General features: G+C 42.8%; 1 protein-coding gene across 2 annotated transcripts in view; it reads right to left on the bottom strand.

Moving 5' to 3' along the window:
- The window catches only part of PDK1 (pyruvate dehydrogenase kinase 1), a 598915-nt gene that overhangs the window by 50924 nt on the left and 522171 nt on the right, over window positions 1–25820 (bottom strand). For both annotated transcript variants that reach the window (XM_086956138.1, XM_086956137.1), the window contains exon 8: window positions 7277–7375. In XM_086956138.1, the coding sequence (XP_086812264.1) occupies window positions 7277–7375 (99 nt within the window). The remainder of the gene's footprint in view (window positions 1–7276; window positions 7376–25820) is intronic.

Below are 25820 nucleotides of genomic sequence, written 5' to 3'. Positions count from 1 at the left end.
ATGGCAGGAGAGAACAGGACGTTTAGACCATGATGGGTGTTGGACTGATAAATCAGAGAGACAAGGATAGATGGTACCAGATGCATATGTACTCCCTGTAGTCACCATGGCACACGGGCCAGCCCACATTAATGCAAATGGAATATGTAAACTGTTAGATCCTGTATGGCAGACCGATAACATCCCTAAGATAGCTGCCCACATGGTGAAGTACTGTATGGTCTGCATGATGCGTAATCCTGGAAGAGGTACCCCTACACCTCGTGGTAACTTTGCACCACCTTCCTTCCCTTTCGAGGTTCTCCAGATGGATTACATCAAAATGGAACGAGTCGACAATTTAAAGTATGTGTTGGTGGTTGTTTGTGTGTTCAGTAAATGGATTGAGGCTTACCCCACTAAAGAGAACACAGCCATAGCAACGGCGAAGGACCTTTTAAAAGAGTTCTTCCAGCACTCCGGCTTGCCTCGTTTGATTTGGAGTGACAACGTAATTCACTTCAACTCAATGGATATCCAGTTAGTGTGCGATGGTTTGCACAACAAGCAGAAATTTCACGCAGCCAACCATCCCCAGTCCGCAAGTTTAGTTGAGAAGTACAATGGTACTCTCAAACTGAAGTTGGCAAAGATTAAAGAAAGCACAGGATTGCAATGGCCAGATGTGTTACCCCTGGCCATGTTGTCCACAAGGGCGACAGCCCATTCTAGCACAGGATTATCACCATAGAAGGTAGTTTTTGGCCACCCAGCAAATGTATGGTGTGTCCCACGACCCCATTGTTTCTCCGAAATAGAATACCCTTTGCTTGTGGACTACTTATGCGAGTTGACTAAAAATGTGTCTTCTATTCACCAACAGATTCACGAGGCTCTATCGTGAAAACTTGAGGGACAAGGTCACGTAATTCGACTCAGTGACCCTATATTGGTGAAGAACTACCAGAGGAAGGGAAATTTAGAGCCACGTTGGAAATGACCTCTCCAGGTCCTTCTCGCCACCGGGACTTCAGCAAAGGTGGATGGCCGGAAGAATTGGATCCACTCATCTCACTGCCGGAAAGTCCCACTACCTCTTCCCTACGCCCAGTGGATCCTCGATGGCGTAGGGGACCATGAGACAGAAGGTGTAACGCTTTGTTCCTTTTTCTGATGCCTGACTCACAAGGGAGCAAACAGAGGAGAACTACGGTGTTTTGAATGAGGCGGTTCCCCCAGAAGCGAGAGCTGCCCAGAGTCCCCCTCCATCTGGTTCACAGGAGATTGAGTCTCAGTCCCTTGTCCCCTCTGAATTGAAGATCCTTTTTCATGATGACACAGTACCCGAAGTGGCTAGGTACAATTTGCACCCTGACGGAGGGACAGTGCACCAAAGGAAAAGTCAGATTAGTAGGGATGGACTTCATGGATGAAGAAAAGGGTGTATGTACCCTGTCCGCGGTACCAAAGGTAGGCCAGAGCAAGGGAGATTGGTGCATTGTCCGAGACACTGGACAGGATAAGTTGAGGGTGTTTTCCCAGGAGGGAGGGTGCCCTATCCTGAGTGAAGTGGATTTTTTTTTAGAAAGGGCTGCGATCGCGCCGCTCCACCGAGAAGTGGTCAATAGCTCCACAATAGATGAACAATAGGAGTCTACCAGCGAGGCTCAGAAGGACGCTGGGTTTTGTGTCCCTTTCCTCTGTTTGATCACCGTTGGCTCCATTGTATGACCTTCCCTCTGATAGTCTGATATAAAAAAAAAGTACCCATTTGTCCGCCTCATTATGGACGATGAGCAGACCCTAGCAGTTCCACGTTTTGAGCAAAGTGGTCCTGGTTGGTCTAGCTGGTCTACTAAAAGCAAAATAGTCTCTATATCACTTGTTCTTTTTTTTTTACGAACTGCATTTGGAGTTATGTGGTTCCTTCAAGAGAAATATCATGTGCATTATTTGATTGGTACTACTCCTGTTCCCCCTGAACATGTATTTGTCACTCTGGCCCCTCATAAGGAGAGGCACAGACACATTTACGTTGACAATGTTTTCTTGCAGATGCTCCAACAGGTGCACCATACGTCTAATGTTACTAATTGCTGGTTTTGTGGCTTACTCCCTTCTGTGATTCATAATAATGATTTATTGATGTCCCTACCAGTCTCTTATTTAGGGAGCTGTAAAGCATGGTTCCACTTTTTTACCATGGTGTATATCCATTACCATACTGATGCAATGAATATAACTTATTATGATTATCAGACAGTGCTAAAGTGCATCAGTGTACACCAGGGGTTTACTCTGGGAGAACAAGAGGCCCCTGATAATTTGCATCCAGATACCTGCATGAATGTTTTTGAAGTAAAAAAAGAATGTCACATGGCTCCAAAATAAAATGATGGATTTACACGATTTCAATGTCACTGAATACTTTAGGTCCTTTCAGATGCACAATATTACCCCGGACAAAGCAGTGCCAGTGCCAATAGTTAACACGACCGCAAGTTTTTGTTTTCAAGGTTTTGGGAGTGTTAAAGTGGGAAAGAGTATTTGCAACTATACTTAAGACTTGAACACAACCAATAATCCACCTTTACTTCCACCCCATTATGTGTATTTTGTTTGTGGGTCTCAGGCTTATGTATGGATTCCCATGGTCTGGCATATGTTATGTCTCTTTCCTCCTACCCCCAGTAGCAGTATATAGAGCACCATCCAGATATCACTGAGACCATTGATTACAGCGTAGGAGCTTATACTTGTCTCGAGTTAGAAGTGTTATCAACACGTAAGACACAGACCAGACAGACACTACTTTGCAGCAGTTTACTGATGCTATGAAGAGTATTTTGCCTTTCTGAGGACCCATGTCCAACAGCCTTAACATTCGCCGACTCACAAAGGTTGTGGAGGGCGTTATTAACACCATAGCAGGAATACTGACCAACATCACAGCTGAGCTTCAGGCTACAAGACTTGTTGCTCTTCAAAACCGGATGGTTTTGGACATTATCCTTGCTGATCGGGGTGGGGCTCTTCGCATCATTGGTAGTAGCTGCTGTGTGTACATTCCAGAAGGGGGATGGGAGCACACTGCTTCACCTCCCAGCACTGTTCACCCCTTTGCATCCTGGTAAATGCAGTTCAATGTAATTGCTTACTTGAAATTTTGCAGAGTGTTTCACCAAAGTTGGTGCAGGTTAGTGCTGTTAATCTATAGACACATGTGTTTCTGGATTTTATCCTTCATCAGTAGAGATAAAACAAAATTCTTCTGGGGTTTGCTGAGAAAGCTGCCACAATCCTCACAGGTCTCTGTACCTCTCCCTGGCTCACAGGTGCATCTCCAAGAGCTTGTCAGCTCAGTGGCTCAAGGGAGCCTTTTTAAACAGAAGGGGGATGGGAGCACACTGCTACACCTCCCAGCACAGTTCGCCCCTTTGCATCCTGGTAAATGCAGTTCAATTTTGATGCTTACTTGACCATGCTCCGAATGTCTATGCAGCAATACAGAAGTTACACCAACTTGCATCCAATATTCACCAAGAGAATGGCACCTGGTCCCTTTCAGGGGTTGGATAGCCTCCTGGGGTTTAAAAATACTCCTTTTCCTAGTGGCCATTGGGGATGTCATTTTCATTTGTTGCCTGTGTATTAATTGTCTCCCTGCATGTTGTACATATTGTGCTAGTAAGTTAACACCTGCACCCAGACCCCCAGTGCATGACACTTATCCCTCAGCTATAATGATGCAAGCTGTCCATGATCTAATGAATATCGATGAGTGGATTTTTGAATATTAGCATGTGATGTGTATTGCCCTGCATTCATGAGTTTTCTTATTCTGCTAAGAGAGACAAAATTGTTAGCAAATGCTAAAAGGGGGGTCTGTTGGACTGCAAATGCGTCCTTCTAACATTGTGCGAGGTAAGTTAGCATTTGCTGTGCCATTTTGTCTTTAGCCGCCAGTTTGTACTGTGTTCTAAAGTAAGACTCTGCCTCATTAACTGTCTGCCTCAGCAAAAAGCTGCTTTGAGTTACTTCTTCTTATCGTATTCAAGGTTGAATCCTAATGTACTAATGAATAGCTTATTCTTTCTTCACATTCCTTTTCTCCATCGTAGCCCTGCTCCCACACTAGAGAGCACTGAGCTTGAACAAGAGGACCTTGAAAGTGTGATAATGTTTACCTGTTCTGCAGGTGGTAGCTCATCCTTCTGTAACTCATTTGTTCGTCAGGGCCCGAGCTGGAAAATTGCAGCCTGGGCATATCTTTAGGGAGTTGGAAAATGCATATGATGTTTTACCAAGTGTTCGTCAATCCCCTCAGTAGCATCTAAGGAGGCTTTTCTGACTGGACTCTGTTGCAGGGCAATTAATAATAAATAACTTACTTTGTATTCTCTACTGTGTCACCGACTCTTCATTTCTTGGAAAGCTGAGAGGTGTTCGCGAGTGAACCGGGTGGCCAGATTCGGGTCACTTCCTTCAGAAACAGGAAACAGGCAGCCAGGCTCCCTCCCCTAAACCAATCACAACGCTGCAATGCAGAGCGTTGTGACACGGTGCTCGGCCAGGGGGTGGAGGGGTGGGTATGTTCTCCATGCAGGCTGTAATGCAGCCTGCATGGAGAACGGGCAAGTGTGCATGACTGGTTTGGACGGCCCGAAAGGGACGACCAAACAGTCATTGCCCCCCTAGGAGTAGGCAAACCACTCCTCCACTGTCCAGTCCCGCCCACCCGCAAAGCAGCACAAAACACATACAATTATAATAACTGACAATTATTATCATTATCATTTTATGTTTTTGCTTCTCACACTGCTTGAAAGCAGTGAGGCGATGCTCCTCCGCCATAGCGGAGAAGCCGCCACTGATCTAAAACCAGGGATCAGTAAAGCAAATGAATGCATAGCTGCTACACAACTTTAAAGCAGCAACAAGAGAGGGCACATTTTCTTACTTTACTGATCGGCTAATCAGATGATTCACTTGTGAAAACTACAAGATCTGAAACGGAGCGAAGTGTGAATAAGGACAAAGCCCTCCACATAATTAAAACGCTCTGAAGTATAGAAAAATATTTTCAGGATCAGAGTAAAAACCAACTGTCCAATGTAATGGGGAGGCAAAAGACACACAAATGATGACCAGAATGCAAAACAAATCAAACATTCACCCCAAGTCAAAAGATCTGGGTTAAATACATCGTTCTTTTGCTCACTCTGCCACACCAGTTTAGATCTAGCCATATGCAAATCAGTCTTGACCCTGCTCCTCATGGGAACAGTCCAGCCCCTACTGCCAAGCCAGGTCATCCATGGACCGGACACAAGCATCCTGGGGCCAGTTTTGGAGTATCGCTCCTCATCCGCCAGGCTAGCTTGAAACCAGCGGCATAGCGAGCAAGCAAAAGACACACAAGTGATGGATGGAATGCAGAACAAATCAAACATTCATCTCCGGTCAAGAGATCAGGGTTAAATCCATTGTTCTTTTGCTCACCATGCCACCCCAGCCTAAATGTAATGGGGAAGCAGTCCGTAATAACGGCAAAAGAAAGACAAACAAACAAGACATAAAAACACGGCCAAAATCACAAAATGTTCAGTCAGACATGCTCATCATTTTGTGGAAATCTGAAACAAAGTAAAGAATTAAACTCAGATTGTTGTACAATGACACATATATAGGACAAATCTTTTCACTTTTACGAGGTATAGTCCTTGCTGTCTGCAACCAAGCCGGGTAGTAAAATAGTAAAAAAAAAAAAGGCAGCAGAAGATTGTCAACCCCCAATACAGGCGGTGATTTGCCTTTGGCACAGTGTTTCATCCATCATTATAGACACTGCTATGATAGCTACATTATATAAAATTCAGCTAAGTAAATGCAGCTGCAAGCCACCAGCTACCTAGTAGTAATTCAAAGTCGACCCCCGTTTTATATGCTCATTATTGAATATACAGAGAGCTCTTCCACTAATCAGATCTCGTTGCACCCAGACTCCTGAGGTTAACCTTATTTCACCTCTCAAAGAGGAATGAACAGATTCAAGAGAATGCAGCTTGGGGAGGTGCTGGCCTCTTCTGGGTATTGAAGGAGCGTGCATGAGATCAATCAATCAGTAATTTTATAAAGCGCAGCTACTCACCTGCGAGAGTCACAAGGAGCTGAGATTTTCTGCAGTAGGAGGGGAACGAGGTAATGCGGTGGTGCCGCTTTGATAGGCAGCACGTTTACCCAGCAAAGCGAACAACTCAGGTGAATAAAGGAAGATCACTAAGAAAAGCCACTCTAAGTAAACAAATGACCATAAGTAGCATCAGCCATGTCTAATCTCCTCCTTCAAGTATTGAGGGGAATAGCACATAGCCAAAAAAGTCAATGTCTGTCCCTATCAGAACCACAAGTAGAGACATAGCGATACATAAAAGTAAAAGGTACACAGCGTAGAGCCCATGTTCATTTCTTGCCAATAACTATTCACAATGTCTATAGTGCACTCCAGATCAGACATGCATTTTGATTAAACATTTAACACATTTGCATTGAACGCAACAAAAGCACTGTTTAAGCCAATCAGACAAATTAGTAATTTACTTCATGTGTGGTTGTCTGTCGCTAGAGTGATCTACACAGCTTTAATGGATGTGATTTTAACATCACTCAGAATACTGATCCTTCCAACAAATGATGTGTTTGCATTTAACATGCCATACCGAAAAAGTTTTATTTTATTGTTCTGCTTATATGGTTGTGTTTGACAATCCGAATAAAGCTTTTGAACTGAACTGAACATGCCGTTTCTTAACAAAAATATTAATGCAATAACACATGTAAATGTCATGGCTATAACATGTTTTTAAGCCACCAATGATGTAGGATGATTTACTTAGGTAATTGAATAGAATACAACAATTCTGCAACATTTTGATGGGATTGAAATTTGTAGGTGACTGGGTCAGTATATCCACTTACCTTAAATATCACAAACAAAAGAGTACAAAAAATGCATTTAAGCTAGTAAATTAAAACCACTGCATATAAAGCAGTAACCATGATTTTAAAATGTCAACCATAAAAAGGTTCCAATTTCAAAAAACAAGAAAACATCTCCCTCAGATGGTTAGTTTACCACTGTTATACCAGGTTTTTTCCCCCAGAATATTCATTATCTTTCACAAAGCACGGACTCAAGCGGATGTTCGCTGCTTGCCTGCATGAACAGATTCCCATTAAGTAAAACTTATACATCACAAACAGTATATAGTAGGTACATATTGATTAAAGTAGTTACCTTAACAGTTAAATCTTCACTCCCCAATGCAACATGCACGTGGATTGGAGGATAAACACTACTTGCCGTGTTGAATTCCATGGTAGCCCTCATAGCATTCTAAAAAATAAAAATGTGATTATATACATTGGAACCTTAAACATTTGTTTACTAGATTATGAAGTTCATTTTTTGACAAAAGATGCCTAAAGGATTCTTCCCCACATACGTCTTTAGTAAGAAATTACTAATAGCATACCATCAATAATAAATGGATGGGAGTTCATTAAGCAGGAAGTTATTCCACTGGCAAACAGTGGAAGCAAAAATGAAAAACAGAACGGACATCAACTTTTTAGGGACTATTACACAAAACCTTCATAATTCCTAATATGAGAAATCAAAAAAACGTCACAGATTTAGCCTTATGCTCATGCTTGTTTCTCTTTAATCAATTTCTTATTTTACATTTTTCAATAACAAAACTTATTTCATTAAACACTTTGTGTTACATCTTCTGTCTACAGCTGTCTATTTGTCATCTTTGTTGAAACCAATATTACTAACCAAAATCATTCTAACTTGGCGGACCATCCACTAATCATCTTTTGTAATAAATAGTTGCTGCTCATTATTTGTTCATAAACACTACAGGAGAATAGCGTCACAGGGATACTTTAACGACCAGCCACAGTTCTAATCCCCGCTTTACACAATCACAATAACTAACTGAACTGGGGGTCTACTACCTCTAAAGCCAACAAGTGCTTTAAGCTACTACAGAGTTAGAAAAGCAAAGAAAAAAGGAAAAAAGTAATGCCAAAAGCGGTAGGAAGATTTTGAGCGAAACTTGGATTTCCATCAATTATCAGTGTGATCAGTCTTATCACCTGGCTATCCAACCAAATGGATGATATGTCCCTTGATCATAGGGACAATCTGCCAGAGAGGAATTCGCTCAATGGAAACAGGATGGGACCACCCAAGAAGAAAGAGACAGATTATACATTCTTTGGGTCCATGACCACTTGGGAATTAAGGGCAGTGCAACAAAACAATAGTGACTGATATTAAAATAGAGTCATGAGGAGAAAATACAGAATTTTATTAAAGATTTCACCTCACCCTCTATCTTTAAAACAGAACAGTGCAAAGAGCAGTACTAACAAATAACTGCTAAATTATCAAGGCCAAAAATCTTCTGTCTAAAGCTGTCTACTTGTCATCTTTGTTGAAACCAATATTACTAACCAAAATCATTCTAACTTGGGAGACCATCAACCAATCATCTTTTGTATTAAATAGTTGCTGCTCATTTGTTGTTAGCATTAACTTTAACTTTGTTGCAGGGATTCTGCCCAGAATTAGAACTGTGCTTAGGACCATAGAACATCAGTACGTAGGGACTGAGTCACCATACCACATCAGCCCCTATGGGCCGGAGTCAGACTTGCTTAAAGTGCCTCACTTGCTCACCTAACCTTCTCAGAGAGATACGTGATTTGGCACCCCAGAACACAACACTTTCGACCCTCTCAGGGATCGTGGTGGCAGGTCATCCTCTTTCATTCTCTCACTCATACTTGCCCACAATAAATAGAAAAAAGACACAAAGGAAGCGTACAATATTTATTGAAACTATAATGCTCTAATATGCAAGAACTGTCCCACAATTAGAAAACATATGCAGGTCAGTAATGTCATTAACATGACTAAAAGATCATATACAATAAAAGGCCCTGTCATATTAACTGGCAAATTTGCCTAAACCCACCATCACTATAAAAGCAAAAGTGTTATATTATAGATCTCTGGGAGTAGTGGCGAACCCCATACCTTGGCATACATAGATGGCTGCTCTACATCTCAGCAGGCGCAGCCCTTTCGTCTCAAGACCTTTGCTCTGTCTGCAAGTCTCCGCTCTGTGTGTTTTCAAAATGACAAGTCTAGAGTTATATGATAAAACCTGTGTTTTCAAAATCAGCAGCTGGATTTCTCCATTATGTCTGTCTGCTAGTGTCCCACCACAGACAATAACAAGGAGCAATATTTTTTTGACCTGGCATGGGCCATTCCGACAAACCCCAGAAAAAGAAAATACAAAACCATGTGCTGTCCATATGTAATAATACAATGTGGCAATCAGACTGTGTAGTCATTATTTGCATATATGATGTCCCATCCTATGTCTCAATCAGGATCCATATGTGCAGAATCCGGCAGATAGCAATGTGTAGTAAACCAGGTTCAAAAACCTTTCACTCACACAGTCTGGATCATAAGAATGCAATAAAAAATAGGAGCCCTGAAGAAGTCTCTTAAGAGATAAAACACATTGGCTACTCAGAAGATAGAGTTTTTATTGAAAAACAAGAAGATATAAATAAAGGAATCTTTTAAAAAGAAACCTGGTAAGAGTCTGTGCACAATGTTAAGTGGACTAATTTGCAATTTATATAATTCATGGTGTGTTCTGATCATTCTTGTATAATATCATTAAGATGATGGAACTACCGAAAGTGACATTTTTGTTTAATACTACTCCTTTGATGTTCCCAACCAAGCAGATAGGAAGGCTACAGGGCAAGATAACTAGCTTTATTTGGGCATCTGAGGTCAGCAGGATAACATGGAAAAAGCTAAGGAAACCGTTGAAACAGGGGGTGGGGGGCTGGCCCTTCCAGACTTTCAGAAATACTGCTACGTGTTCTAACTAAAATAATGTTCGCCCCTAGCAAACTCCCCAGGTGCTACCCAACTGGGGCTGTTATACACTGCTATGTTTACAGACTTAACAATAGAGAATTTTTTATTTAAATTTGGCGAGTCCACATGAAGGTCCTCCATACTCCACTCAAAGTTTGGGTCTCAGTTAAGAATGTGATGGGCCTACTATATTGCTCAGACTTGGCCCTAATATGGGATTCACCAGGTGTTTGAAAGATGGTTTATGTCGGCCACGGCGGAAAGCAGATTTAAAAACCTTGGGGAAACTTAGAGCCAATGAGAATCCGATCTCCTGGCGCAATCTCTCTGTGAGAACAGGTAGGGAGGTGGCAACGTTTAAGTACTTCCAGCTGTGCTCATGGTGGTCAGCACAGGGTATGTCTCAGGGGAGAAAATTGGAACTTGAAGCCTTGGTCGGGGAGAGCAAAGAGATTAAAGAAGAAGTATCCCTATGCACTTGGGAAATGGTTACAGCCGAGTACAAGACAAGAACGGAGATACATCAGATTTGGATGAAGAACTTGCTGGAGCTCCCGGGTCAAGACTTATGGCAAGTGTCTTTTAACCTTCTCTACAAAACAGTGAAACAATGTTGTTTTTAAAAGCAAAAACATCTTTTCACGCTTCACAGAGCCTATTGGACCCCCTGAGGATAGGCAGGATCACAAAAGGTCCTTCATGGTGTAAGAGATGCAGTACCCTGGAAGCTGATCACAAACATATCTTTATGAGTTCCAAGGATTAGCCCTTTACTGGAATGTGGGCAGTGGTGCACTATGAGAAATTTTGGGCGCAGAAGTTAAGGTACACCATTCCCTAATTCTATTTGGGAGAGACTCAGCAATGAATAATTTGAACAAATGACAAAAGGGCCTTCTTTTTATGTTGATACTAATTGCGAGAAGAGAAATATGTAAGAAGTGGGTCTCGCCTGAACCACCTTTGAGATGGGACTGGGTCAATGCAGCCAGCCGCATAAGTAAGTCTCACATGGCATGTGACAAGGGCAATGGTGTGAGAAGATGGCATGCATTTGAGATATGGCAAAAAGAGACAATGGGACTCAATGGTCCAATGATTACTGCACTGTTTTGCTGAGTGAATCGTAGGACTCTATAGATGCTACCTCTTCAGCAATATCATATAGACAGCACCTGCTCGCTTCGAAACAGCAGAGATTTTACTCTCCTCCTGAGGAGTGTTGAAATCTTGTGGTGGATAAGGACCTAAGAAAAAAAATAAACTGCCTCAAGTCTTCCTATACATATCAAAAAGACTAATAATCTAGATTTCACATTAAATACCCAAGACAAACACAAAGTGTGACCTAAACAATATGGCCACGTTTTTATTTTTTAAGTGTTTTCATTAACCAATAGAATTGTGTTTCATCACCATGTACCACGGTATACCACACCCCAATATATCACTACGTTTTTGTTCTTTAGTACTTAAAAACTACTAAATCAATTCAGATCAAATAACAACAAGCATTGGTAAATGCATTAGGTTTCACCTATGGCATTAATAATAAGAGGTGTGGAAGCAGTGTATGAGTGCAGGGAGAATGGTGTGAGTGCTCTCTGTGCAGGGTGAGTGGTGCATGAATGAAGGTTGATAAGTGTCTGAGTGCAGGGTGAAAGTGCCTCAATGCATGGTGATGGATGTGTGTTTAGTGCAGAATGAGAATTGTGCGAGTGTACAGGGGGAGGGATGTTACCCTGTATAACGTAAGAGGTGTGGGAGTATAGGGTAAGTGGTGTGTCAATATTATATGTGCAGGATGAGCTGTTTGAGTTCAGGGTGTGAGGTTTGGGTGGAGGGTGAGAGTTGTGGGTGGAGGGTGAGAAGCATGTGGGTGCTGGATGAGCGATATGTCAATGGTGTGTGAGTGCAGAGTCAGCACTGTGTGAGTGGTGGGTGAACAGTATCAGACTGCAATGTCAGGGTGACTATGTAGGGTAAACAGTGAGTGAGTGTGCAGGGTGAGTGGTGTTTGAGTAGGTGAAAGTTATGTAAGCATTCTGCAGCAGAAAATATTTTTATAATACTTACTTTGAGATAATTAAGTAAATAAATATTTGGGGTGGTGGCATGATGACCTGCTGCTTGTGCCAGCTAACCAATGCCCAGCCCTTAACTCACACACCCCAGAGTCACTCCTGTGGCCATTGCATCTACTTTACCGGGCCTTGAAGCTGCGTGCATGTGTAGATCAAAGGCTAGTGCTATGTCCTAGTGACCACTGGGAATCAAGATGCAGTCACTGAAGTACAGAATTTGTGGAACTATGAAGGGAGGGAGGGAGGATTCCTTAATAGGTACATACATAAGCATATTATATTGGAATTAATGTTTTTCAATGATAATGTTGATTAATTAAAATGATTACAAATATGTGCAAATAAAATCAATGTATAAAAATAATAAAAATATTCTAAATATGTCTGAGATAGCCATTTATATACATGTCTGTGTGAGAGAGGTATATATATATATATATATATATATATATATATATACACATATACATACATACACTTCAGACCATAATCCCATTTTGTTATCTTTCGTTGTCAATTTTGAGAATAAGAATGTAAGGCCATTCTCTTTTCCCAGATACTTACTAACTGATGAGAAATATGTTATACATATGAGGCATCAGTTGGGGACTTTCTTCGAATTGAACGTAGGGACCGCCTGTGATTGTATGGGATGCCATGAAAGCCTTCACTAGGGGAGTTACCCAACAGTACATCTGGTGTCAAAACAAGCAGAGGAAATGGGATATAGATAAACTAATTTCAACTTTACAAAGCAGGGAAGTACAGCATGCTGAGGCTATAATACGAGGTCAATTAGATCAGGACCAGCTATTACTTCTTTTACTTGATGCTAGAATAGAATTGAAAAAGTTATCAAGGGAGAAAATTGCGGAGAAGTATAACAAACATCGCCAAGAGCAATACAAATATGGGGAACATATTGGGAAAGTGGTAGCTTTTCAATCTGCTGAAGCCAGGGTTCAAACTAAAATTAAGGCAATTATAAGTACAGACGGTACTGTTCATAATCAGAAAAGTGAAAACTGTTCCAGAATCGCTGTTGTCTATCAGGATCTTTACTCATCTTTAGTTACTGTTGATGCAGGAAATTTTACACAATATATTACTGAGAGTAATCTCTCGGCTCTTAGTGAAGATGAGGCTATTTCGTTAGATAATCCTATTTCGTTGGAAGAAATAGCAGTAGCTGTTTCTTCATTACCTTCAGGCAAAGCCGCAGGGGTAGATTCTCTGCCAATTGAATTTTATAAGGTGTTTAAAAATAGTTTTCTAGCACAATTTAGCTTAGTTATCCTACATATTGGCAAATATAATTAGACACCAGAGTCGTGGAATATGACCCAGATTGTTTTTTTTCTTAAAAAAGGTAAAATCCCTACTAATTGTGGATCATACCGACCTATCTCCCTCATAAATTCAGACGCCAAGATTTTTTCAAAGATCCTTGCTAATCGTCTTGCCCCAATGATGGCAGGTCTGGTAACCGATATTCAACATGGTTCTTTACCAGGTAGAGATACTACATCTCATGTTAATTTGGCGATTGGAACATTCGATTATGCGGAAAAAGAGGGGGTGGTCCTCGGTTAGATTTTTTTAGATGCCGAAAAGGCTTTTGATAAGGTTGGGTGGGAAATTTTATAGGCCACATTAAGTGTATTCAGCCTTGGAAGACAGTTTAGGCAATGGTTCCATGTCTTGTATCGCAAACCAAGAGCTAAGCTCTCATATTCTGGGGCATACTCTATACCATTTGATATTTTATGCGGTACAAGACAGGGCTGCCCTCTCTCCCCGTTGTTGTTCGCCCTTTATATAGAGCCGTTCATACGTACTTTACAAGCTGATAAGAACATTAAGGCATTAAAGACCACTTTTAGTAGTTTAAAAATAACTGCATAGGCGGACAATTTAGCAATCTTCTCCACAAATCCTGTAGAAGCTGTTCTAGCTATTGAGAGGCAAGCAACTAAATTTGGATCAGTTTCAGGATATAAATTAAATATTAATAAGACACAGGTGCTCTCGAATTTTGAATCTAGCCCTCCAATTTTGGGGAGTTGTGCTTCTGATATGTACTTAGGGGTTAACATTTCTGCTAAAATGGGCCAAATAATATCTCTAAATTACACTCCTTTATTAACTGAAACTGCAAAAAAATTTATGAAAATACTCCCCAAATTTCTATATTTGTTCAGGTCCATTCCTTTACGTCTTTCTAATATTTTCTTTAAAAATTGGATGGAATCTTGAGTAGTTTCATTTGGGGCTTTAAGAAGGTTTCCCGGGCCATCGACTGGCTTAAATTACCCTACAAGCAAGGTGGTCTCAGGCTACCAGATTTTAGATTCTATTTTTGGTCATCGTTTGCCGGTCGTTTTCGTATTCTTTTGGGGATTGATCAGAGGGATTCTCTATATCGACTGATCCTGGGGAATAACAGTTTATTTTTTCTATATCGTATTAACGATCCAAACTACTTTAAACGTGTTAAATTTAAGACTATGCGGGACTGTGTTTTTATATGGCGGGCTATGGGCGTCAAATGTACTTTGCCTGTAATTCATACTAAGCTTCCACTTTGGGGGAATCCAATGTTGCCAGAAATCTTTCAGGATTATAGAGGCACATTGTGGTTGAAGTATGGGATCGTATATCTGGGCGATATGTATGATGCTAGAGGCATTAAATCATTTGAAGCTTTACAATTTCAATATAAATTTCCTACTAATCATTTGTTTAAATATGTACAGATAAGGGATTACTTCCAGAAGAATATTGATTTAAATTTTATTTCAAAATCTTTGGTCTGGGATCTTTTGTATGAGGAGAAAACTAAATCTCTTATAGGTAATATGTATAAGCTGTTGTCCAGTTTTACAATTGATGGGTGTGAAAAGCTATCATTACAATGGAGTCAAACATTGAATTTGGCTATAACATCTGGAATGATTGCACAAGCTTTGGGCAATATTGGCGATTCAATCCACTCTGTGAGTCTGCAACTACAGCAATTTCGTACAATTGGTATGTTGTATTACACACCCAAAAGGACTAGTAGATGGGCAGGAGGTAATAGTGGAGGGGAAAAGACTGAGGGCCAGATGTGGGTAGCCAAATACCGGTCAGTATCGGCCGAAAAGACCGGTATCTGGAAAATTAGATGTAGGAGTCAAAATTTTACCGAATCGGTAAATACGAGTCGGTATTCTACCGATTCAGAATGCTCCAAAGCCTTACTTACCGAATTCTTATTTACCGAATTGGTAAATAGGAAATGGTAAAATTTGACTATCGAGATGTAGCAAACCTAAAAAATACAGAATTTCATGAAATTCGGTATTCAAGAGTCGGTATTTACCACGGATTGAAAGCAGGTGTAACCAGGTGCAGGCTATAAAATAAGGTCCCAAAATGCAACAGTGTTACCAGAATGGTGGCATTCTTCGTCATAGCAAGGCTACTACGGCTACAGGCAGCAGGAGAGAGGGTATGGAGAAGGGAGGAGCAAGTCTACAGGCAGAGGATAACGCTCTTCCAACTGACTGAGCCAGAGATACTGCAAAGGTACAGGCTACACCCCCAAACCATCCTGGACTTGATCAGGGACCTTCACTCACTCCTGGATCACCCAACACCAAGGGCGTACACCATCCCACCCCATGTGCAGGTGCTGTGTAGCCTACACCTGCTTGCCTCTGGGAGTTACCAGAGTGTGATTGCTGCAGTAGGTGGTGTATCCCAGAGCTGCCTGTTCCGTTTCTTCAGGAAGTTCCTTGAGGCCATGATGCAGAGAATGCATCATTAGATTATGTTCCCTGACACACCTGCGGAACTTGCGAAGACCAAAACAGATTTCTATCAACTGGCACGCTTCCCCCACGTCATAGGCTGTATAGATGGCACCCACATCCCACTCTGCCCACCTGCAGCCACAGAACACATTTACAGGAACCGGAAGACCACGGACTCAATCAATGTGCAGGTGATATGCAACGCTGGCAACATCATAACAGACATTGTGGCCAAATTCCCAAGGAGTACCCACGACTCGTACATCTTCCAGAACAGTGGGATATACACACGCCTTGTTGCTGGAGATTTTGGGGATGGATACCTGCTAGGTAAATAACTGTAACACACCCTGATAGTCAATGCAGATGAATCAATCATGAGTATGTAACTAATGGCACTCTCCTGTCCACCTAGGTGATAGTGATTATGCTCTGCGGTCCTTTGTTCTCACCCCCTACATAAATCCATCTACCAGGAGTGAGAGGCGTTACAATGTGGCACACAGAGCAACACGCAGCGTTGTAGAACGCACATTTGGACTCCTAAAAAGCAGGTTCCGCTGCCTCCACAAGAGCGGAGGCGCAAGGCAGTACACTCCAATCATCTGCTGCAAAATAATTGCGACCTGTGCCATGCTGCACAACCTTGCCACCAAGGAAGGCACAGAGGTGGAGATTACACATTATGAGGACATTGATGATGGCACAGAACAGGCAGAGCCCTATGCAGCAGGAGCAGCGCCAGCAACAGATGGGAGACTGAGACGGGCAGAGATCACACGCAGCTATTTCTAAGTAAGTAAGGAGACACAGGCAGGCTCAGTATTTGAATTAAGTAGTTTAATAGTCACTACGGCACTTTACTGATACAACAACATGGTACTACAATGTCTGTATTCAACACTGGGTGGTCACAGTTTACCTCACCGTGACCTGTCCTGTGGGTTGAGGGCATCATCAATGTTTGCGCCCACGCACTACAGTGCGGGATGCACGAGGCTGGGTGTCGACGTAAATAACAAGGACCCCCTGTTTAGACAACTGAATTTGTTATACAGGGAAAATAGACAATGTAAGAAAATCAAGCGATTAAGTAACGTAGCCAGGAAGAGAAAACATGTAAGAAGCACAACAACTAATTAAAAAGTACAAAATTGAATTTATTCATAGGTAAACATATTCATGGTAAAAACATATTAATTCAAAAACATAAACATCAGATATTCAAAAAACCAATTAATTCAGTACAAATAAAAAGTTTTATCTCTAACAAAAACACCAAAATTCATAAAAAAGTGGCGGACAGAAATAGTCATCGACGCGCGTTTCGGCGTTTTTTACAGAACGCCTTCTTCAGGAGCCACATTAAAATCTGACAAGGGAGAACATAGGATAAATGCTCCCTCTGTATTCCTTATGACTATGTCAAAAGATGGATGGACATATACGTTCTATGTTCTTCTTTCCTGTTCTGTTTGCAGTTCTGCAATCGGGGTAATTGATGCATTCGTGATTTTCAATGAAGAGAGCACTCTAAAATACCTCCGGACTTTAAACCTTGTCAATGGGCCTACGGGGTCTTAGTGCAAGTAATGAATCAGTATGGGAAAGTGCGCCTAGGTAAACGAAGAAGCATCCGTCAATCTTCGGTGCGAATGTACGTCAACAGATAATTGCTAATAAAAAGAGAGAGGGCGCCGAGTTCAGGATATCCACTGACGTCCCTTGATATTATCTTCGAACAGTTCCGTACCATAGGCAGTGGATGTTATGGAAAACGGGGGAGCCGCATACAGAATCTACGCTGGCATACCAAGGCAAGTCTTCAATACTTGAATGCCTCTGGAAAGACGGTGACATCAACCTGCGGGCGCCTCCTTCGGTGTGTGAATTAGCGTCCCGCAGCCGTTGGAAACGGTTGCAGTGGTGCCAGGGTCAGCAGATTGGCACCTGCTGCTCCTTCGAATGTCAGGAACAGGAGTGCTAGAGCCACTCCTGCTGGTGGAGTCTTCTGTGTCCCCGACACCTGTGTCCCCAGCAGTGGCTGCCTGGTGTGTGAGTAGTAGCTCCATGGCAGAGGTGACTCTCCCCATCCCCCTTGACAAATCCGTGCAGCAGTGCACAATGTCATCCTGCATGGCGACAGAGCGCCGACATAGCAGGGACGTTGCTGTGGCAAGCCTGTTCATGGCTTTGGTCTGTTGCCGCATGCACTGTCGATCCCTGCGTCTCTCGGAGTGGTCACTATCTAGTTTTTCGCATAGAGCACTCATTCCCTGTCTCATGTCCCTCATTCCTCTAGCTATGGACTGTATGCTCTCTGTCATGGAGCCAATCCCCCGGTCTATGTTGGTCATCCTGGAATTCAATATGCGCACCTGTCTATGAACTGCTAAAATTCCCTTTGCTTGCAGGCGCTGGACTTTAACCAAGGTGGCCTCAAGACCACAGAAGACTTCGCCTCTCTCTCATACCCTTCGGCCTCGGACACCGGCACGCACAGCTCCAGATGAAGTCTGCTGCCCAGCGTTGTCAGCCAGAGGTGGATTTGTTGATGTAAGAGCCTCCACATCTTCCTCATCTGACGTCTCAAGAATCCTGAGAGGGGGCCCATCATGCCTCCTTGGCCTTACAAGCACAGATGAATCAGAGGTTGGTGTGGGGGAAAGTGCTGGTGGGTCCAACCGTTGTGAGCCAAATAGATGAGGTGATAGAGGCTGTGGTGTGGTGGCTCGCTCCGGGGTAGTGGCTGCCTGCGCTGTGGTTGTGTGTTGCACAACAGTGCTTTGCCCTGATCTTTCGGGTGTTTTCTCACTCCTCTCCATTGCCGCTGCCCTCTCCTCCCTTTCCTGCGCTGTACTACGCGATGACTCTCCTGTGGACAGATATGAACATTGGGTCAGTGGTGTTGTTCACCTGTGTGTCATTAATAAATCAGGAAAAGAACTAGGGGAGTTAGAGGGTAAATAGCTTGGCTCGCCCTCCAGTCATTAAAGTCAGAAAAAAGGTTTCTGTTTCCAGATACCTAAGAGCCTAGCTAGAGGAAAGGACAGCCACTGCTCAATGTGGTTGGCTGTTGGAAGTAGTGTCTAATGTGTAACAAAGGAAAAATTGTTCCTTTTTTAGGTGTCCCCTCACTCACCGGGGTTGCCCCACGGTGACATGCTTCATCATTGGGGCCATCCCAGTCCTCTACGGGCTGGGGCGTGCTGCGACTTGCGGAGTTACGTAGGAGCACTTAAATGGACTATGTGTGGTGCATGTGTATTTGTGGGGAGTGGACTATGTGATGAAATTAAAAGTTACCTGCCCAGTAGGTTACTAATAAACTTTATTCTGGCCTCTAGGTGGTAGTATTAAAAACGGGGTAGGGAGATAGGCTATCCTAAACTTAATGTGTCCAGATGTTCCTATCAACTCCTAAGTCGACATGTTTCGTGCATACCCCAAGCACTTCTTCAGGACTACACAGGGACCAGCCCTGTGTTCGCCACTCCTTACTCTATCAGTGAGAGATTTGTAAAAGGGTTTTTAAACTGCAGCAAACTCTATTAAGTGCATGCATTTATACCTACGTATTTTGTTCCCAAAAACACGTGGTTCTTTCTTTTGAGACCTAACTGGGCCCCATGGAGTCGGAGGGGTATCGGTATCCTCGCAACTTTGTGCTCCGGTTACCTCCTGTATTCAGGCACCTACTGTTTCTCCCTCCGGACCGTTTATTAGTAACCTACTGGGCAGGTAACTTTTAATTTCATCACATAGTCCACTCCCCACAAATACACATGCACCACACATAGTCCATTTAAGTGCTCCTACGTAACTCCGCAAGACTAACCACACTCACTGAAAAAAGTTTAAAGTGGAGTTATATGTAGGCCTTGTACTAATATAAAGACATGGGTCACAATCCCCATAGACTAGCAAGTTCATCAGTAAATTCATGAATGATGTGATTTAACATTTCATGAGTGATGTAATATGTGATGTGATAAACAGTGTATCACGAGGGTGCAATTTATACTTAGGTCAGTTAAATATAATTGGTAAATTTCAGTGTTTTTTTGGTGTTTAAACATAATTTATCACAGTATTATAACATATAACTCCATTTTAACCTTAGATTCTTGCAGTGAATTTCTACGTTTTTTTTTTACAGAAGTAAAAATGTGACTACTTTTCCTCTGTATAAATGGGGAGATGATGTAGCCTTAGTGCTAGAGCGGTCGACGTTGAAGCTGGGGAACCGGGTTCGGGTCTCGGCAACGGCGCTCAACATCCTGTGATTCTGGGCAAATCACTTAATCTCTGAATACCTAAATGAATGTGTCCTTGTGTAACAAAACTGGTGCTATCTAATGGGCTCCGGTATCTTCGGGTCTAGGTCGCGCTATACAAAACTCTTAATTTTTTTTTTTAATAAATCCACTTTACCCTTTGTATTTTCTAGTGAATTCCTAGTGATTTTTTAATAAAGTAAGATCTTATTATCAAAGCATTCTACAGCTGTGCATGGCCTGTGGCCAAGCACCGGCCGGGCACACCCAGGTGGTTGGTTGCAAGGCTTGGCCTGTGGCGAGGCCCTGCGCTCAACCCCAAGAACACCGGACCCATTGTTTCCCAAGTCCCACGTTACTCTTTTGTTGACTGCACTGGGTCCCGCAGGAGTGCGACGGCATTAATATTTCGTTTTAATTTGGCCCCCTCTGGGACCATCCTCCCACCCGAGGGTCAATGTACCCCTGCTCTACACCCTTGTGCCCCATTTTCTTTTTTTATAAACTCAAGGCAATGGGACAGAGTCCCCGAGTCCTCAAAATGCAAGCCATAGCTTTTCTAATGATGATGCTGTCTGAAATTGAAATTGCTCGACAATGCTAGGATATCACTGTAGGAAGATAGGATCCTGCTGGCATGGTTACACCCATTTTCTGCCTGGTGTCAGTGTGCTTTAGAATAGTCTGACTGGGATCCTGCTAATCAGGACCCCAGTCGCTGTGCTTTCTCCCTAAATTGGACAATGGTAAGTACTTTGGTTCCTCCACAATTGGCTACTGGTGTACCCTTGTAGGTCCCTAGTATATGGTACACCAGGGGTCTCCCATGGGCTGCAGCATGTATTATGCCACCCATGAGAGACCACTCAAACTGTGACTACAAGCCTCCCATTGCAGCCAGAGTGGGTGCTTGCACCCCTCACCACAGTTATACGTTTCCTTATATCTGAGATCACTACACTTTAAACCTATATGTCACTCCTATGGCAGACTTTTCATTCTTTAGGGCATGGTGCTTGGTTACAAGTGTGAAGGTGTCCCAGCATGAGAAGGGCACCCCTACAAATTCTAGAGTAGATTCTGCAGGCGTCGTAAGTACCGTCAGCCATTTAATACAAATATGGACACCAAGTCAATTACGAGATGTCTAACTTTATATTTTCTACGCTGAAACTGGTATGTTTGGCATCAAACATGTTGGAATCCTACCCCAACACTGATGCCAGTGTTAGATGTAGGATCCCGTGTACTGGGGGCTAAGCTTGGGTGCCGCCCTGTATTCCCGGTACAAGCCTTTCAGGGTCTAACAGCAAACTAATGCTGCTGCTGATCAAGGACACATTTATCCCCTCCTGCTGCTGAGTTGAGCTCGGAACAATAGGTTTCCTGCTGCATGCAGCCTACATAGAGAAAATGGCGTCCCTACTGGCGCCCTGCTGGGCGCCGTCCGGGACTCCGCGCCAATCACAACGCTGCCATTGAAGCATTGTGATTGGCTTACAGGAGGGGAGGGAGCTGTGGCATGCCTGTTCCTGTTGAAAAGTTGAACGCGCTAATGCGGGCCCCGGCCCAGGAGCAGGGGCGGTGAGTTCCGGACCTGGTCAGGTAAGTTTCTTTTTCTTTAACTGTTAAATTTAAAACCCCCCGCCCGGCCCCACCCCCGTGCGACACCCCCCACGAGTATTGCAAGCCGCGACTGACCGCGACCAGCACCATATGGAGTAGAGGTAATGCCTGTTTGTCTGCTTTGCCGCAATCTGTATGGATATAACCCCATACTCCGGTCCAATTAAAATATTTGTAAGGCTGTGTATGAATTTCTCAAATTATGTACGCTACGCCATAAAGGCGCGTGCCCCACTCCCTCTGAGAACAATAGGCGGTTACCCCCGTCCCTAGCCCCTACCCTCTCGAAATGCTGTTCGCGCTGATTGCATAGTGCCAGATGCTTGTCCGCACTGTGCAATCATTGCAAACCACATCTTGCACAGTGCAAGCGGTCGTTTTCTGCCGCTCGAGTAGATTTGAACTTGAACGGAAGCTTTCTCAACGCGGACTGGTAGTTTCTCATCGCGAGCGGTCGCGAGCATACAAGACCACTCGCAATGAGAAACCTGACCTCCCCGCGTGGAGAATCTCGCCGAGAGGTTTATTTTCCACGCTCGTGATCGGCAACTTGATTTTGCTGATCGGGAACAAAGAAAAAGTCTCACCAGGATGTTATTTTGCTCACTCGCTGTCGCCAACTTGACGTTGAGGGCTGCGAGCAAGCAAAAAAATGCCCGCTATGCGTTTTTGCACTGTGCTACGTGCAATTCGCAACCTGATCACCGAACTTCGAAACAGTGTATGGAAAGCTCCTGTACGACAAGGCACCATTTCTTGGCATTCACATATCTGTTAAGTGCCCCCGTGCCACGTTCCCTCCCTCTGTCAGACGCAACTTAATATGTTTGGCTCGTTCGCCGTAGTGCAGTGCAGGAATCATTTTACGCCGCACCACTTTCAAATGTCACCAGCCGCCACTGGAAGATACTCCCTTCCTCTTGGCAGAGGGCGTGATGTTGCCGTGTGCAGTGCTTCTGCATCGTTATGAACTGGTAATTTTATGCCCCCACATTTCTAGTAAGCAAAGTGCTGACCTTGCATAGGTTTAGTTAAGTAACATTAGGGGTAATTCATTTTTCACTTTTCTTCAGGCGTACTTACAATCGTAGTTACATTCTGGACATTTGGCTCTTTCGGGAAGTGAACATTAAAGGGATGGTGAGTTTTCATATGGCTGCATCTAATTTACTAAGAATGTTTTTTTGTGACGCTTAGCAATTATCTCTCTCAGAAAAATGTATGATCTTGTTGACCTCCTTTCCTACTTTATATAATTTCAATCATTTTAAGTTTATGACATTTCCATTTTATACAGGATGTTTCTCCAGTGCCTTAAATAAGTTTGCTCCCGCGCTTTCTGCCAGTTCATTTTCACAGGCTTTTTGCCGACACAATTATTATGAATAATAGGCATCTGGGATATTTCTACAAATGCCAGACATTATAGACCATTTCTTGTTGTTTGAGATGGTGAGTCTTTTTTTCGGCTTTGAATAACCGTCTGCCCTCTCATATTTCGGCCTGTTCATGTAATGTTCATGTGCACAGGCATTCTGCCAGCGTCAAGTAATCCATTACAGTGGGCATTTGGAACATTACCACACATCTCTATGAAGTGACTTATGTCCGCTAGGTAAATTATTAGCCAGCAGTGTGCTTATGCAGGTCTGCTATTATTGTTTCTTAACACACTAGTGCACTTGGCATAACATGGGTGTGGTCCCTTTACTGCCGATTGTCTCCTTAATCAGTAATTTGTATTATGGTTAGGCTACTTGCTGATTACCGATGTATAAGAGCTTTATTTAGCTCAATTTGTTTCCATCTCCACAAGGCCTTCCTACTATCACTAGGATGGACACTAGTGTTCACTCCCTATCGTCCTTGGGCATCACAGCCTGATATGGAGTCTTTCACTATTTTACTCTGCATTGGACCTGGTGCAGTTGCCGATCAGGAGCTGAGGAGCACGGAGAGATCCTGTGCAGCTGCCAATGAGGAGCAGTGTGGTGCTGTGATGCATGGCTCTGCGTCAATCTGCCTCGGTTCTGGTGAAACCCTCAGGTCAGCTGGGAGAAATACACTCTGACTCCAGTCAAGAGTCCAGGACCTTGACAACAGCCCTTTTAGATCAGGACTCAGTCCCACAGATGTAGCAGGATGACAAGCAACCCTGTGCTACTGTGCTTGGCTTAACCTATGCTCAAAAATGTTACCAAAAAGGAGAATATAGCAAACAAACACTCTCAGACACTTTAAACATGCCTATTTCAAAGTAGAATACTCTGCTAAAACAGAGCCATTGAATTATGGCTGAAAATGAATGATTAGGAGTAAAATAAAGTGCGCTATAATGCTGCTAAATTTCCATTTTAGTGCCGCAAAATTTGTAAATCTGTGCCGCAATATCCTGGGGGGTCTGTTTAAGCAGTAATAAGTGATGGAATGATGTACGTACCTGAATTTATTTGAGAGGATAGCTTGCTTTCCAACAGTGACTTAAAAATAAAAACCATTGCAACAGTATTCAATACCAAAGATTCGTAACTGGATAGTTAACAGTGATAATTAATTACAAAAATTAATTAAAAATCTTAGCAGTACTACATGATGCTACAAGTCACTACTGAATAGTACTTCCATTGGAATTTTAAAACGGCATGACAGCCTGATCTAAATAATGCCCACATGCATCATTGAGAATTGCATTCGCAAACGGTGCTAATCGCAATTTTCGGCCGTTTGCGAATGCAATTCTCAAATTTCGGATGCATCATGCTTTTCGCAATTTTAGGAATCGCAACCATGTTGCGATTTCTAAAATTGCGATTGCATTTAAGAAATCGCTATTTGAGATTTCTTAAATGCAATGCATGAACATTTTTGATTTGCGAATTCGCAAATAGGAAGGGGTAAATTAGCATGAAGTTGACCTTCATGCTAATTTGCGAAAACTTTCAAAAATGCACAAAAATGCATTTTTGGAAGTTTCATGTTACACACACACATGTCCTTGGGACATGTGTGTGTGAAACTTGCACTTAAAGTTACATTTCAGGGGTGCAGGGGGGGGTCCTTTGGACCCACCTCAGCACCCTTGAAAATGCATTCACAAATTGCGATTCGCAAAATGCTTATCGCAATTTGTGAATGCCTTCCCATTCATTCCTATGGGCCTCTTGGCCAATAGGAATCAATGGAAATGGATTCCTTAATTGCGATTCGCAAATTGTGAATCACAATTAAGGAATTTTTTGAAATCGCAAATAAAAATGTGATTTTTTTGATGCATAGCAATTTGCGATTTCTTAATTGCGATTCCTTAATTTTCGCAATTAGGAAATCGCAAATGCTAACTTTGATGCATGTGGCCGTTAGACACTAGAGACCCATTTAACAGTTGAAGATTCAAAATTGAAAAGTTAGAAACAAAATTCATTGTGACATAAAAAGCCCTGCGGCTTGAAGCAGCCCTTAAAGCACTATGGATATGTTCAATAAAAAAAACAGAAAGAAAAAAAGATAATGTAACCGAATAGGCTCCGCTACGTGTGCCATGCATTGGCAATGGGTCTAGATCATGACTGTAAGCCAGTTGGCGGGGACGGCAATCGCGGAGAGGCAGAGACTCTGAGTTCCTGGCCGACCAACCTGTGCACGTCTTGCCTCCCCTAACTTTTTTGTGAAGCGATACATGAACATAACCAAGGCACAATTGAGGGTAATGTTCACCGGGTCAAAGCAGGCCAGCACCACTCCCCTGCAAGATCTAACATCCTTTGCGATCCAGCCCTTTCGTATTAAGGTTCTTCTGTCTTCTAGGAGATTGGGGCACAAGCATAACACATGAGTTATGTCTTCCCTGTGTTGGCCGCAAAGCCAACACATTTCCTGGGTTAATAAGAAAAACAATACGGTCCAGGAATCCCGAGACTGGATATGAATCCCAAATCCGTTTTTACTTGGAGGAAAGTTGGCTCAAGGCTCTGGACCCCTCCAGCCTCTAAAGAACAAAGGTAAACAGAAGTTGCGAATGTTTTATTCCTCATTCCCAATATTGTCATTCGTTCCCATCAATGGGCAAATTTTCCTT

Source organism: Lissotriton vulgaris, chromosome 2_1 (genome assembly GCF_964263255.1).
Source record: "Lissotriton vulgaris chromosome 2_1, aLisVul1.2, whole genome shotgun sequence".
NCBI lineage: Eukaryota > Metazoa > Chordata > Amphibia > Caudata > Salamandridae > Lissotriton > Lissotriton vulgaris.
Note: the sequence above shows the minus strand (reverse complement) of the source record. Positions and strands in the feature narration are given on the sequence as shown.